We start from the raw sequence: 16,606 nt of genomic DNA, 5'->3' as shown, positions 1-16,606 counted from the left end.
TGCAATTCCCATGAAACTGCAACACTGGGGCCCACTGTAAAAAAGCTTATATCTTTCTAGATATTTTCCAAAATAAATATGGCCTGCAGTTTCCAGCTAGAAAAGCATTACATCTGACAGATGATAGCAAAGGGATGATGGGACCATAAACAAGCAATCCAGTTCCTGTACTTCATGCTGACAAATTAGACTCTATCTTTGGCTTAAGCTTTTTTCAAAATCATTCACAAATAACATGCATTTCTCACCTGACACCATCTATTTCACACTTTGGGTCAAAGGGTGGCAAATTGTTAGCAAGAACAATTCCCAGCAGCTGAATTCCCACCGAATTGTCCTTCGTATCAGGGTCTCCACTAGAAAACTTTTCAAATATTAAACTGTTGGATAAAAACATAAAAGCAATGATATGCATGAACTCAAAAGAGACACACTGTAAATCACTCACTGTCTGTATATATACAAATATACACACATCTAACCCACCAAAACCAGTAGAAAGGATACAGTCAGAAAATAGTAAATATCTAGCTTAAATGAAGAAATCTTTGCAAAAAAAAACCCCAAAAACTAAACCAAACCAAACAACTAAAAAGAAACTGCAAACACACAAAAATGCTGGACAAATTCCTGAGCACGGCAGATAGAAGTCTTACTAAAAGTGCACCAACATTCAGTGATAATACCAAAAATTCAACTGTGTTTGCAGGCGTTAATCCTGCTTTTGCTGCTGCTGTTGTAATCCTCTATGTGTTTTCCCTGTCTCTCTCCTTGTTTTTCAAATTGATTCACAACCTTTGGAGAGCTTTGTTCTGAAGTTCTACTGCCAACTCTAGGGACAGAAAGCCTGCTATTGCTGCTCCTTTGATAATGCTCACTTGCCTTTTTGAAATATTGATAAAAGAAAGCCATTGTCCAAATGCTTACCTGTAAGGTATGGTGAGACAGCTCTTCCAACACTCTATAACTGTCTTTATGATTTCCAGGTTGTGCCTGAACACAGCTCTTTTTTGGTGAAAGGCATTCTTCATCAAGAATTCAAGCAATCTGTTAGCTAAAATCTCATCCTTAATATTCCCCTACAAAGAACAGCATCAAAAATAAACAGTGACTCCAACACAAAGACATATATTGTTTTATGAAGGCAAGCAAGTAAACAAGCTATGTTTGAAGTTAATTTGTAAAGGAAACAGTGGACTGATGTACAAAAAGATTATAAGTGCATAATAACAAACTCACTTATTCCTTACCAAACAGTCACAATAATAATAAAAATGAAGTTCACATTTCCTTACTTTGGGAGTGGCTACACTTGCCCAGGAAAGGATTGTAACTACTAATTCCACCACCATGTAATGAATCCCTTCACCTCCATTATTTCCAGAAACAACAAGCTGCAGCAATGGACCAAGCCACTGCTTTGCATAAGGCCGGAAGACCTATGGAAAACAGGAGAATCAGTGATCAAGTACAAATTACCTAACTACACAATAACCTGCTGTTCAAGAATCATTAGAGCTAAGACTGCTAAATCAACTCTTAGCACTTGGCTTAACTTCTGAAGCTACAGCCACAAAAATTCTAACGTAACTTTAAAATAAAAATTATCAATATCTACATTTCCCACCTCTGCTTAGAAACATTTAACAGAAAGTTAATTATTTCACTAGGGCCCACATAACATGGTTCTCACACAGAAAACCTGTCACTGCAGGATTTGAAAGAGCATTCCATTCATCAACCCTCCCATTTCAGAGAGATTTAATAAGAAAGTAGCATTAAATGGGTATAAAGTTTCTCAAATTAATTCTGAAATACAACAATTTTGGATTTAGAATATTTCAGACAGGAACATTATACTTTAAATTCATTGCATGAAATAGGTTGAGAATGCTTTACTCAAGAACAAGAGTGAGAAAACATTTCTTCTCAGGCAAAGACATGTTACTCTTAGTATCTTTCTGCAAGAAGAATATCATCTAGCTCCAAGTGTTTCCACAAGACTCATCTGTGACCATTAAAAATATTTACTCCTGCAAAGATGGCAAACAATCAGCCATACCACATGCCTAATATCAATGGAATAAATTACTTGTAGTTTACAGAAGACACATATTGTGGACACCCTCTACTTACAGAAGTAGAGCTTGGGAGAAAAAGTCTTAAAATGGCATTCAAAATACTGGTGTGACCTGGAATTTTGGGATATAAATGCATTCTCTTTTATCACTGCAAACTACTCAATGTGAATGCCCCAAAAGTCTCAGCTGACGAAATATTTTATACTGCAAGAATTACAGGTCTGATATTATAATACAACCTGTTAACAGAAAAAAATATGACCATAAAGATTACTCACATCCTCAGTATTAACAATAAGTTTTGCTATGAAGAGACGAATATTTAATGGTACTGATGGGTTTCCTAATTTGCCATGCAGAAATTTCATCCAAAGAGGAAGATCTACTGGAACTGTCCCCTGAAATTTAAGGGAGATGAGCAAGAATCAAATCACTTCATGGACCAAACAAGTTTACCAAATCAAAAAAAAACAAGCTCAAGCCACATTGGTCTCACTATAATATAGCCAAGAAAATGAATAAATGAAGGGATTCAATCATGACTCCCTTTTCTTGGTATCATTAGTAGAAAAATGCCAACTTTTTGGTTAATACTGGCCTCCTCCACTTTGGGTGTGATCTGCTTCCTCTGCATGTGTTTAATCAGAGTAGTCATAGAAGCCATACACTCGTGTTGGTTGAATTCATCCATTTCCAGTTCCATCTCATCATTCAAAACCATGTATTCTGTGGGCTCCTGAAAAAAACCCAGTGGTGCTACAGTTATTAACAACATTGCATTTTTTTTTAAAATCACAATTATGCCATGAGTCATTCTGATCTTATCCATTTTACAGACTTGAATATACTCAGCGTGTGCAACAGGGAATACATCAAATGTCTCATTCAAACAGACACCTCCCAAATATATGTACCAGCTCTGCACATCTTTTACTTTTTGAGCCAAGAGACGTCAACTTTATGTTACTCCAACCTTACTACCTGCCAGCACAGGTGTGGCAGCTGCTGAAAACAGGCAGAGTTAAGCTGAACCTCATAGAAATTATTTCATTTCACAGCTGAAAGAATGTGCTTACACCTTTCACAAAGGGACTTGCACAGGATGCTCCTGAGTGTAAAGTCACAAGACACCTTTTTACAACTCAGGCTGGACTCTGCTCACACTATTCAACTTTAGAAACCCAAGGTACAGCATTGTTTTTCTCCAACTGTAGAGAGTGAAGAAAGGGGAAAAAAAAAGTGACTGACAGAAAACAGCTCAAGTCCCTCCCTTACCTTGTGGCCCATTGACTGACCCATTCTCAGCCAAGTAGAACAAATATAGGAGACTAGAAATTTCTTTCTCAACCCCAATAAACACATGCAATTGCAAGAAAGTGTAAAACTTTGCTTCCTCTCAGCACATAAATCACTAAATTACCTTTCTCCTGAAACGAGCACTGCTAGCTGTAACATCTTGGGAGCTGTAAGAAAAACCTTGGACTCCAGTAGAAAAATCAAATTGACTCATTTCCTCACTCAAACTGCTATCCATCATGTATGATGAAGAAGCTAAATACTTGGGTTCATCTAGGTAGGAAAAAAGAATAGATTGTTAATCAAGGTAATTACAAGAAACAAGGCTTTATTTGCCACTAAAGCTTGAGGGTGGGAATTGATTGCTAGATGAAATACAGTGAATGCTCTTATTTGTCCCTGTCACTGTAGAAGCCAATTAGCAACACATCAGCAAACACTATGAAAGGCAAGAAAGTATTTTTTTCATAGTCAGAAATGACTTTCATACCCTGACTGCTATTCCCTGAATCCCTGGCCTCCTTCCTAATTGCAATGTAACGCTTCTTCCTTTCCAGAGGCACCTAAACAGCAAGAAATAATGTTTTAATTACTCACTCAATGTAAAAAAAATTAAATAACTAATTTTTTTTAAAAATACAGATTCTTTACAGTCATTTATTTACAGAACTGCCAAAAAATTACCGAAACCATTTAATGTGAATGGAAGTCCCATGTTGTAAATTATTATTATTAAAGCTAGAGAACAACAGCCAAAATACTTATTCCTACAGCCACTCATTACCAGAGTAAGTATGCTAAGAGGAATGTTAAAGTTATGTGCATGGTGGGTGTGTTCTAAATTTCAAGTTTGCATTTCTCTCAGAAAAAGCATTTTAATATAGTAGAGGACTAGTCCATTTTTTTTATTCCCTACAGAAACCCCTTTCTTTGCATGTGAGAACTGACCTGGTTTTCAGAGACTAAAGAGTTTTCAGTTAAAGCCATGCTCCTTTTTCACTCAGGAAAACCAAAGGCCAGAAATTTCACTCACCTCAATTTCTATGGGAAACGTATACTGACGCTTCAGGTCTATCAGATTTTCAAAGATCAGCAAGTTCTGCAAACCGAAGCATTTTCGGAAATACAAAAATTATAATGCTGCACACAAGAACAATTGCTTTGAATGTATTCTCTTTCTTCTTTTAAAAAACCCAACAGATCAATGTACAACATAGAAAATGATGGCATGTTTTTTCTTCTAGATCAATACTTTAAAGAAAATTCTGCTATTCAACTAATGAAGAGTTCACAGCACAGGATGTGCTCTATATGAAGAATGTGCTCTTATTCAAGTATATTCCAAGCACTGGAGAACCTAAACAACAGGGATTTTTTTCCTCACAATTTAGAAAATTGATTGAAAGTGGAAAGAAAACAGGGTAAATACTAGTACGTCACCCATTCTCAAAGAGATGGCAAAACTTCCATCAGCAATTCAAACTGCATGAAGGATGCAGGAAAGTCAGCTACCACTCCTTCTATTGCCTCAGCGTGCAGTTTGTTAGTATAATTGCTTGTCATTCAGGTTTCACTTTTTTATTTATTGCAGTCAGGTAAAAACACTTTGTATCTCGTGCTCTGGAAGCCTCGTAACAGCAACAACAGCTTCTCACCTTTTCTGATTTTTCTGTAAAAAGAAAGCCTTGATAAAATTTACTTTCAGTGAAGACACAACTAATGACAGCAATAGCACAATTATATGCTGCACAGTGATACTGTCTCCTCTTCTCCAACAGCTGACTCTCTCCTGCCATGTTTTCTGTAAATGCATCATAGCACGACCTTAAAACACAAACAAGCAAGAAAACACCATCAGAAGTCTTTTTAAGAAGCACAGGAAGGGCCCCGGAGATGAGTGAATCAACAGCATTTCAAGAGAACACTATCAGATTAAACCATCTCAGACTTGTTCAAGTTCTCCACAGATATAATATTGTGCCCTAAAATGACATTCAGCAATGACAAAGACAACTTGCTTAATGTCAGGAATATGATGATAGGCCATTTTCAGAAAAGATGGGGATATGTTTCAATGCATGAATCAATTTCTCTCGTGGTCCTTTCCTTCTCCTTCTCCTTCCCTGAGAAATTCTGAATGGACACACATGCTAAGCCATGCTGTAGATTAACTGGAGAAAACCAGTTTAGATGTGACTTCTATAAGTCTTTTGCCCAAAGACATTTAGAGATCTGCAAAACGTACCCAAGAAATTCTTGCAGGTCTTCATAGGACATAGTATTGTAAAATAAACCAAAATGAACAGATATTCAGGCACCTTGTATTTTCCCTCAGAACATTAAACAAATTAAATAATATTAATTAGCATTGTATTCAGCATTACTCTTTTGACCCTCTCTGCAGTGGTGATTAAGCCACATTACACCTACTGGATATATTATAAAATTTAAATGGAAATCCATCCCATCTTCTCATTGATCATATAAACACCAATTTTGCAACACAGAACCATATTCCGCATAGAAGTGCAAGTATGCCAAAACTGAAATTGTGAAAACACAAATTTAAGGCCAAGAATCATACCGAAAAGGCAAAATAAATGCACAAGCTTAGCAAACAGGAAACAAGGGGAGAAGCAGGAGGCAAAAATTATCCTGACATAGGATTGTAGTCTACGCTAGAGATCATTCTATCAATGCAAATTTAATATTGTGTATTTCATTTAAAAATCAAAAGCTACATCACAGATTGCATTTACCCTTGAACAAATCCACCTTTTGCTTCATACAGCCTACTTAAAAATATATCTGGTCAAAACCTAACTAGAAATTAAAATAACTAAAAGAAATAATAGCCTTACTTGATTAGTGTCTTGGTAAGTTCATTTCCTTCTACACTCAGGGAGCCACGGTAAGTTTGGTTAATTTTAGAGTCCTTGGAGTAAACATCTTCTTTTGAAAGACGCACATACATCACTTCTAGCAGCTTGTAATACCCCATTTTCTTGGTGACTTGTGTATCAAAAGCATATTCATTGGACTGAAAACAAACAAGTAAAAACTCAGAAAGCTTTCCTGAATCCTGTCCTTTGTAAATAGCTCCACAGTTACTTTAGGTTTATATTAAGACAGTCTTCAGCTTACTTCTGCCTTCTAAAATAGAGAAAAGGGCTGCTGATAATATAAGACTGACAGATTCGAGGTCCTGTGTAGTACAGTATGCTAACCTGTTTGTCAGGTGAGCTGTCCTAATTACAATTGGCCTAAATTATTGTAAGGATATTGGAGGAAAATTAACACAGCACTAAGTAACAGCTCAGACTCATGTACCTGTAAGCAAAACACACATACCTGTCACCATACAGGCTATAAGTCATCAGTTTCTTTAGGCACCTCACTTTGGTGTCAATATTTACAGCAACAGAAACATGGTCGAGGTGACTCTAGAGAAGTCTTGGTTTTAGCATTTTGTTTCAATAACTGTTACTAAATTTGGGTCATTTAAGCATCTTGCTTGTCCTGCTGCCTTTAGACAGCTGCACCAGCAAAACCATGGGAGTGAACTACAGTGAGAGGAGAGACTTTCACTGACAACATCATTGCATGTAACTATACTCTGTAAATAGAGAAAGGAAGATTTGTACTTCTAATCCCTTGCAAAGGATCTTTGCAATGATTACAGAAGTATTTCTTTCTCTATAAGTAATGCACCTAATTTCAGAGCTTTCATTACAGAAGTTGAATTCTCTCCTACAATGTAGCAACAGGCTACAGTTTTATACAGCTTTTATATTTCAAAGTTAGAATGGGTGTTTGCTTTTGACAGAACTTCAGACCCCTTCAGACACATATAGATAACATTTCAACTTCAATTTTTATACACAGTAGATATGCAAACATACATTAACTCCAAAGGAACAGTGTGATGGGGAATAAAGAAAAGTTTCTCAATAATAATCAAACTATGTGATTGGCACAAATTTCTGTTACAAGATACAGAAAACTGGAAAGCAAATGGTTTCCACTAGTGTTTCACTCAAAAGTTAAGCAAAATATACAGACCAACATTTTATTAGACCTTCCCCAATACTAAAAAAAAGTCATTCTTACCTTCGTAAACCTGGAATTAAGTGTATTCATGGCCTGTACTATAATCTTGACAAAGAATTCGCTCAGAGCATCCAAGCTGCAGTGCCACAAGAGGGTGAGGAGGGAGCGATCCATAAATGCCTGTCGAGTAGCATTTGAAAGAAGTTCTTCACTTCGGAACATTTTGTGAACAGTGTCCAACAGCATCACTTGTTTGTCTGTGGTGCTCCTGAACAAGATGGAAATTTCAAGATGAAAACTCTTTTACCAGACTTCATTTAGGGCTGAAACTCCCAAGACATTTAAAATTTTTATTGTCTGCATTTACATCTTCTTGGGTTATCCTACAAGACATGCAAGACCAGGTTGAACTGCCACTTACTGTGAAGCTTTTCAAAGAAATACTCAGCTTCTTACTCTGCAACAGATGGTAAACATCTTTGATAATTTAATCCAAAAGCAATCATCAGCTTTCTCAGTTCCTTTCAACTGAACAGCCTAAAAAGTAGTTTATCTGGTACGCCTGAGGGATGTAGGCAAACAAGAAGATAAAAAAGGAGGGGACCTCACTCTTGTAAGGTTCTCCTGTGGCCTATCAACATTTGATACACTTGAACTGTTGTTCTGAATAATTTTATTAAAGCTAAAATTTCATAAATGGTATTTGGGCATAAGGTAAATTACTTTGTCCAGGAAATTACATGCTTCAAAATAGTCACTACTTAATAGCCCATCAGGAATTGGAACTGGTTTAGAAGAGAGTGAAGATCTCCTCTGTGGACAGAACATGTTTCTGTCTACCATTTACCACCCTAGAAACATTCAATTAAAATCAACATCCTATTATATTTTCCAAGGGGTTGAACAAAGTAATTCACTGTCAATGTAAGTGCTATCAAGTTAAGTGATCACATGGTTACACAGGGATAGCAAATACAGGGAGCAAAACCAATTACTATCGTCAACTGAATTATGTTAGAACAAGCTGATTTTCAGCAGGCTTTACAAAATCTGCATGGGAACTGAAAGTGACGTGGAAATTGGTGGCACGAGTTCATACATCAGAAATACTCTGAAAATACGTGAAGACAAAAGCAAAATCTGACTTAGAACTATTTTGTAAAACTCGATGGTGTAAAATCATCACTATTACAAGGACAACGTAATACAGGGAGCACATTTGCTTCAGCAAAAATTCAATGTGAACAAGAGCAAAACCCAGCAGACTAAACTCACCTTCTAGAAATTCTTTTGAAGCTGGCTTGAAATAAGTCCTCCATGAAATGTCTCTGGTCCCTACAGAGGATTTCTGTCATCAGTTGCAACAACATTGGACTCTGAGACAATTCTAGTGCATCTAAAAACTGAAAAAGAAGCAATGCATAACAAAGAGCCACACTGGATCAAATCAATTCAACCCAACGATGCAACTCAGATACACTGAAGTGTGTGTTATGTGCATCTGTATATTAAGCTTCTGGATAAAGACATAAATCAGAAACAGAAAAGCTGATTTCCTCATGTGGACTGAGCGTCTCTAATTCTGGATCTTGTGAAACAGTTTCTAGATACAGTTCATTTAGGCTTCTAATTAACATGCTTGTTTAAAATACTGACCTTCTTAGTGCAGTCTACGTAATTATTGTGCTTCAAGGTTCCTTTGGGAAACTCATCAGACCTCATGGGAAAATTGAAAGCTACAAGTTGATCAAGAGCATTTTTAAGGTCATTAAGCTTTTCTCCTGTCAAGTTAGTGAAGAATGGGAGAATTATCAATGCTTGACCCTGGAAAAAAACCAAAACAAACCAAAACATAAAAAATCCAGTTTCACACTAAAAAAAAAAACCTCAGTTGGCTTCATAGTTAGGGAATAAGTAGGACCATAAAATAGCAGCAGTGGCTGTGTTTACTGACTCAAAGGCTAAGTGTTCTGATAAAGATATGTTATGTAGTTGTGCATCTTTTCAGCTGCTAGTTCAGAAAATAGCTTTGGTCAATACTGAGCAAGAGTTAAAAGCTAATTAGTATCTCATGGCTGACATGGCTATGGGTAAGACCTCACTGTTCTTTTAAGCAAGCATCCTTTCTCACACAAGTCACAAGTCACCTAGCAGCTAAAGCAAAAACCCAAACTTCATTTTGAATGCACAGGAAAAGTACAACTCGGTCTAGTTAAAGGTAGGCTGGCAGAGAAGCAACTCTGGAAAGGTGTTTTGTAAGTACAAGTTTTTCAGTATCTTAGTCCAATCCTTATGCTTCAGCACCTTTTATAACTTCCACTTTCAAGTATGCAGTACTTGATCCCCCTCTCCTGACCGAGCCACATACAGCAGCTAACCTATTAGTACAGCTCTCATTCTTGCAGATGTGGACATTAAAATCACAGCAGATGTACATAATTTGACTTGTAGGAAATATCACTCCTCGCTAAAACCTGATTAGCTGTCATTTCTCGAAAGAACGCTTCAAAATTCTAAATAATTTGCAACTGACAGTAATTTTTATCCTAAAAATGATGTGCCTTTTTTCTGAGCAAGTTCAAAAAAAGGCACCTTAAACCAAAACATGACATCAGTGATACTACCTTCTCTCTGAAGAACAACAAGGGATGCTTTACAAGTTTTGTAAAGGATATTGAACAGAAGAATAAAAACCAGAAGTGGTGTCCATGTTAGAATTTAAGCTCAATAACAGGGAATTCCATGAACAACTAACATCCTAATCTGGGGAGGGCAGGGAAGCCACTAAAGTGAGCAATTTACCTTAAGATTTAAGCCCAAATTCTGATCAGTTAGTAGACTGGTATAGGTATTAAAAACAGCTGTAAATGCTTCGTGATTGGTATTGAAAGAAACTGAAGAGTCTATCTGGAATGACAGAGGATATAAAAAAATTAGTTTGCTTTTTTTTTTAAACTAGTCAAAGATAATTGCATTAATGAATAATTTAAAAACCCCTATGAGCTATAGAATTATTTCCAAAAATACACTGAATTAACAGAAAGCACATACAGAGTGATTTTGGTTTTAAAAGACTCTCAACAAGAACTGTAAAAGCTCCTACACAGTACAAACAAAATCATAATGCTGGATATTTCTCAGGTCAAAAAAATATTAAGCAGCCTCTCAGGGTCAGCTAACACAGCAATACACTTCACATTCTGTCTGCTAACATATACTTTGAAAACAATTCAAGTTCAAAATAATTACAAAAAAGAAAACAATTCTCAGTAGGCGATCTTTGAGTATATTTGTGTACAGCTACTTCTACAAGTTCCTAAAATATCTAATAGGATAAGAAGATAATCACATTTTCAAAATACAGAAAGAAAAATCCTAGACCAAAATTCCAATGCACCCGAAATTAAGGATCTTTCTGCAGTCTGTTGATATGGGTTGAACTCCTCCACTGTGATTCTCTGGATGCCAACATGACAAAGAAAGTTATCAGAGGCTGCTTAGTTTCAAAGTTCAACCTTGGCACTTGTACCAGTTTTCCAAAAGAAAAAGAGGCACCTAAAACATGAGAGCAATTTAAAATAAAGAAATAAAAAAGGGATGGGGTGAGAAAAGCAAAATCTATTAATTTCTGCCTGTCCAAACATTTTTTGCACTATGTTAAAAAACAGATTCTGACATTCTCTGACTTGTTTTCTTTCTTTTTTTTTCCAAACATAAAACATCAGCGTGAAACATCTCCTGGAAACCAGATACAATTCCTACAGAACTAGAAAATTACCTGGATTTCATAAAGCAATGCATACCTGTAGAACTTTTGCCAGCAGGGTCAAGACTGCCATTTTGCTCTCAGGACCTGAATCTTTGGCCCACCAGCTGTCCAGTTTCTTCCAGTTTCTTAGTACAGCTGTCACCAGTTTGGCTCCTTGATGCTTGCGTACAGAACGCTCCCTAAAACTCTGATCCAACATGCCATTCAAAATGCTACCAACCTGGAAGGAAAAGCAACAGGGAGATTCAAATGAAAGGATGACAGGATCACTGCATTGGTATGGGAAAACATAAAGAAGAAAAAAGCATCACACAGTAGTGCTAGGTTTAAATCTCAAAAGGATACAGGAAAAGCACACACTTGTCAAAAAAAGACTTTATCCAATTTACTCCCACATACAATGCAGCAATTCCTTCCCATACTTTTTGTGCGAATATAGAGAAATAAACGATAACACAGAATAATTCTGAAGATCAATACTTGAAAATTTTAGTTAGTGTGAAGCCGAGAAATAGCACATATGCTAACCTATCTGCATTCATTTTGAAAAGAAAAACAAACCATGGCATACTAGATATGAACTAAGTATGTCTGGAATCTCTTTTCTTCAAAAACTCAGAAGTAACTGACTTCCAAACCTGTTTTTTTAAAATGTTACTTGGAAGTAACACAGTTAAGCATAACATTTTGGATTAAAAAAGATCCAATTATTTTAAAAGGATGATTCTACTTTGCTGAGCATCTTTTTAAACACAGGGGAAAGCAGACTTTTGATCTTTCTTTTTGACCCTTCTGTTTGTCAGAAACACTGAAGGAAGTCTTGTCAATTTTAAGTTTCCTTCATGGACCTGAAGATGAGTTCTACATTAGTAAATATTGTGGACCAACAGGATAAGATCTGCCGGGCAAAAGAAGTCCTGCTGAGACTGAGTACATGATAAATACCCTGCATTTATTTCAGGTCAGGGGGGTTGTGTGTGTGTATGCCTCCTTTTAATACTCTGGTCCAGCTCTGCTCTAGTTCGGTGGACTAAATGCCCATTAGTAATTGGGAGTTTGTTTTCCAGTTTAGTTTTATCCAAAACAAATCCAGCCTACATGCTCTGGGACCACTCTGCAATGAAAATCAAAGCACAGCAAATGCATCCTTGCTTTGAAAGGGCATTCTCTATCTGAGGCACCATGCAAAGAAACCCTGAAATTCAGAGATTTCAGGATAGGTAACAGACAAGCACCTTCCACTCAGTTTGACATGAGATGAGAGAGCTTAAGTTAAGTAAGGTTGCCAGAGATCATGAAGATAGCTCCAGCAGGCCAGGACAAAAGAAATAAAAAACCTATCAATGCACTGCTGCCTAAAGTTCAACCAAATGCACCTTTTCCCCCACTACACACTCAGTTACATCCACCTTTGTTCTTTTTAAACAAGTCCAATACCATTTGGGGATTGCTGACAGATGATTCCATAAGCTGGACTATGATTACATCCAGGTTTTTCAGCAGCTGTTGATTGATGGTTTCTGAGAACAGGCTGTAGAAATACTGTCCATGAGAGAAATTGATCAGGTGGCTCTGGGATGCTCCTGACAGTGGCACAGATAACACTACTGTGTTCAGCAGCAGACTCACTAGCTCCTCACACTGTGAAAATCAAGGTACAGAGACAGAGTTATCTCAAGCATATGACATTTCTTAAAAAAGCACATGATTTATTTAAAGCTCCCATCCCAAAAGATGGGAAAGAACATAAAGCACAAACTGTATACTGCAATGCTTGATACCTACAATTGCCACTCATTTTAGCCAGAGAATCATTACAGCTCCTCTGTAGGAGTATGAATAAAACCTCTTCCCAAAATACAGGGAGAAGACTACCAATGATGAGTATTAAATGATAGCAAGTATTAGAATTGGAGGACCATATCCTACCTGGTCATCAATAGCAAAGGCTAGCTGCAGGAGTCTATCAGCTAATCGTTTACTGCTAATGTCTAATGATGGAAGGGACATCCTTTCTCCTCCAGGTGCAATGCCTTTATAAACAACTGAAAGAAGTTTAGAGCCGACTGAGAGACGAGGCTGTTCGTCCTACAGAAGTAAGCAAACAAGTGACAGTTAACATAAGCTGATAAAAAAAATAAAGGACTTCAAATCCATCTGGATGTGAACTCCAGATTCTTTTCTTATAAAGCAATGCAAATATACCATGACAAGACATCTAACTGAGGAACAAGATTTTAAATGAGACAACCCTATTGTGTACAAAGTTCAGAACAAACTAACAGTAATTTGAAAATCTTAAAAATATTCTGATCCACTTTTTCAGGTTTACCTGACTACAGAAGTTAAATGAACAGCTTGGTCAAAATGGGTGGGACACAAACGGTAAATCATGCAGCTCCTCCATTATCACTGTACTAGTATCACAGATCTGGATTTTGTTTAGACATAGAGGATGTATGGCAAACATCCCACAGAAATTAAATATTTTGTTACTTGTGAAATATAGCCTGGGTCATAAATTCTCAGCCTTTGTGGCTGTTGCATAGCCTGATTTCCTTCAATAGTCCAAAGTAACAGAGAGATTTACTGCAATCAGAAACTTAGTAGAAAACAGCAGAGTAACACAGTCACCCAAACTGCTCTCTATACTGTTTTCCTGCAACTCAAACTCACTATGTTGTTTCTGATCAGTCAGATGTTATTTCTTTTCTAATTTCCCTCATCACTTTGAAAAAGTTCTTGAAAAATGCCTCCTTTATAGGGCAGTTAATCTTGATTTTTTGAGCATTCAGTCACTGAAGTTTTAGAATCTACATTCTGTTTGGCTCTAAAACTAAGTTTCAGAACCTACATTTCTGTTTGAAAATCAGGACTGATACAACTGTTCAAACCTTAGTATTGTACTACTTAGATTTGCAGAATATACACAACACATTTATTTCTGATGCCATTCCACACCAGCTCTTCACTGCTGATTTCACTTGACACAACTTCATCTGATCTGTTCTCTGTTCTCATTGTGGCCTTTTACACAGGAAAAGCTCTTTACTGTATACAAATATTTGCCATTATTTTCTGGATAAACAATTACCTGACTATGAAGAACAGAATGAAGCAGGCCAGACTTCTGGAGCTGCTTGCAGGCAGAAAGGACAGCACTAAACCTAACTTGATCAAAACGTGCATCTGAATTAAACAGATCAGCAGAACAAAGGTCCTCAATGCTGAAGAGAAAAGAGAAGCAATAACATTACATTGGTGGGGAGATCCATGTGCATCCATAGACAACATTATATACTTTCCACTTCTCATGGTGAGTGACATTTGTCCAGGATCCATGATTACCAGAAAGCCCCTACTTACCTCTGGGGTGTGATTCTTTTCTTTAGGCACAGTTTCAAAGATTCCTTATAGGGAGATTTCATCAAAGCTTTCATGAGTCTTACTGAGATATCTGGGAGATTTTTCATGACTTGCACGTCAGCTGTATTAAAGCCTACGTGTGATGGATCACACACTGTCATCACCACAAGTTCTATAAAGCTTGCATTAAGCAGTTCCTTCTCAAGTAGCTAGAAGGAAAAAACCCTCATTAAATAAAAGCTTAAAAAATTCATTTAGATTTCCATGCTTTATTCTTCATAACTTATCATGAATCCTTCTACCTAAAATGAAACCAAGCATGAAACAGTAACTATTCTCACTGACTTTCTCTATTGAAATGTCTGACTTTCAATCAAATCATGCTTATACACAGAAATTAGGTCTCTGTAAAAATATACATAGGACATATGTTATCTCATCAAACTACACATAAGATCTTTTATGCCCACATAGGACTGTTTCAGTCTTGATTATACACCCGTAAATCCTGATGTACACCTCTGTGCACGCTACTAGGGATTTACTGAAAGCAAGAGACAATCATGGTCTCAGAACTAAACTTGGCAGTGCAAATTTCCCAAGACACTCATAGTTAAATACAGTTTATATTACATCAAAGCTAAGCAGATGGAGAGACCAGAATACCTATACTGAATTGAAGAAAGAATTGCCACAATCTGCCTTTTTGCCTTTTAAGCAGCTATCACCTCCACACATTTAATGCCATCAGGAATCATACAGGAAATATGCACTGCAAGTACTCCACATACAGAACAAACCCCACAGTCAACATATGGGAATCTCATAGTCAATACACAACTGAAATATGTAGGAAATATTAATTCCTTTAATAAAAACTACCTCACCCTTTTTACACTCCCTCTTTTCACTCCCATGTGACATTTCTAACAGTTTGCAACACGTAGTCATCAATTTCAGTTAAAGCACTACTACAGATGATGCTCTTGAGTGAACTAACCTCACAATGAAAACACACATCTTTAACTACATATAAAATTTGTATCTTTTATCCACTACAGATTTCACTGCCTACCTTCCAGAAATCCTGCTGGCATATTTGCAAGATCATGGTGACAAACTCCATGATTCGGACTATAATGGTACACTTGCTGTAATTATACGTGTCCCTCTCTTGTGGACTGAACATGTTGCCTTTCAGACCGCAATCAAAGCACTTCTCTGCTGCTTGGATATCATGCAAAGCAATAGTTTCCAGAAAGAACTGCACAGCTTCCAAGAATGAGGAACTTTCATTTACACCTAAGAAAAATCACACTGAGTTAAAATGATACAGCAGTTCTCAACTTTTATATATTGTTTTGTGCTTGGAAGAAAACAGTCAAATTGAGGCAACTAACAGAAAGCCACACATATTACACCAGTGAGTTCTGAAAGTCCTAAGCCAGTTCTAAATATTAACATTCTGGGTAATGAAGGGCAGTGTTCTACTTAATGATCCCTACAAGCGCTTATTAATGATGATGACTTAGACATATGTAATAAAATGGATAAAATTTTAAATCCCTAGTTTGGCATAACGTAGCCCAATGCTAACTGCATCCAACAACGATTTTACAGTACTGTTTTAAACCAAGAAAGAGATGACACTGACAAACTACCTGAAACTTGTACAAGACTTCATATATGAAGTTACTATGGAACTGTACTATCAGTGATCAAAGGCATTTTGTTTAGACCTGCAAGAATAATTAAAAGAAAAACCTTTTGAGACCAAATGGCTAAAAAAGGTATTACTATGTACCTGATCAAAATTCAAATATAAGTGTTTTGGACCTGATGCAGTTTATGCATCAGGAGCTGAAGAAAGGTACCATATACAGGGCTTAAAGTGAAAAGTTTCCTTCTTTCATTATTTTCTGATAGCTCCCTCCAGACATTAATAAAGAGCAGGTAAAAAGCTCTAGAAGGACTGAAATATATATATAAAAAAGTCATAGAATCATGGAATCAACCAGGTTGGAAGAGACCTCAAAGATCATCG

The 16,606-nt window shown here is 36.7% G+C and overlaps 1 protein-coding gene across 1 annotated transcript in view; it reads right to left on the bottom strand.

The window, feature by feature from the left end:
- The window catches only part of PRKDC (protein kinase, DNA-activated, catalytic polypeptide), a gene marked incomplete at both ends in the record, with an annotated part of 71,857 nt that overhangs the window by 28,597 nt on the left and 26,654 nt on the right, over positions 1 to 16,606 (bottom strand). The window contains 20 exons of the mRNA XM_009079510.1: positions 249 to 380; positions 928 to 1,079; positions 1,296 to 1,439; positions 2,360 to 2,479; positions 2,680 to 2,817; positions 3,502 to 3,650; positions 3,868 to 3,940; positions 4,411 to 4,476; positions 5,033 to 5,201; positions 6,239 to 6,417; positions 7,488 to 7,695; positions 8,703 to 8,830; positions 9,084 to 9,251; positions 10,230 to 10,334; positions 11,231 to 11,416; positions 12,634 to 12,837; positions 13,126 to 13,284; positions 14,291 to 14,423; positions 14,563 to 14,771; positions 15,638 to 15,864. Of these exons, the coding sequence (XP_009077758.1) occupies positions 249 to 380; positions 928 to 1,079; positions 1,296 to 1,439; positions 2,360 to 2,479; positions 2,680 to 2,817; positions 3,502 to 3,650; positions 3,868 to 3,940; positions 4,411 to 4,476; positions 5,033 to 5,201; positions 6,239 to 6,417; positions 7,488 to 7,695; positions 8,703 to 8,830; positions 9,084 to 9,251; positions 10,230 to 10,334; positions 11,231 to 11,416; positions 12,634 to 12,837; positions 13,126 to 13,284; positions 14,291 to 14,423; positions 14,563 to 14,771; positions 15,638 to 15,864 (3,049 nt within the window). The remainder of the gene's footprint in view (positions 1 to 248; positions 381 to 927; positions 1,080 to 1,295; positions 1,440 to 2,359; positions 2,480 to 2,679; positions 2,818 to 3,501; positions 3,651 to 3,867; positions 3,941 to 4,410; positions 4,477 to 5,032; positions 5,202 to 6,238; positions 6,418 to 7,487; positions 7,696 to 8,702; positions 8,831 to 9,083; positions 9,252 to 10,229; positions 10,335 to 11,230; positions 11,417 to 12,633; positions 12,838 to 13,125; positions 13,285 to 14,290; positions 14,424 to 14,562; positions 14,772 to 15,637; positions 15,865 to 16,606) is intronic.

The sequence above is a fragment of the Acanthisitta chloris genome, unplaced genomic scaffold, assembly GCF_000695815.1.
Source record: "Acanthisitta chloris isolate BGI_N310 unplaced genomic scaffold, ASM69581v1 scaffold1790, whole genome shotgun sequence".
NCBI lineage: Eukaryota > Metazoa > Chordata > Aves > Passeriformes > Acanthisittidae > Acanthisitta > Acanthisitta chloris.
This window is presented reverse-complemented; position numbering and strand designations above follow the sequence as displayed.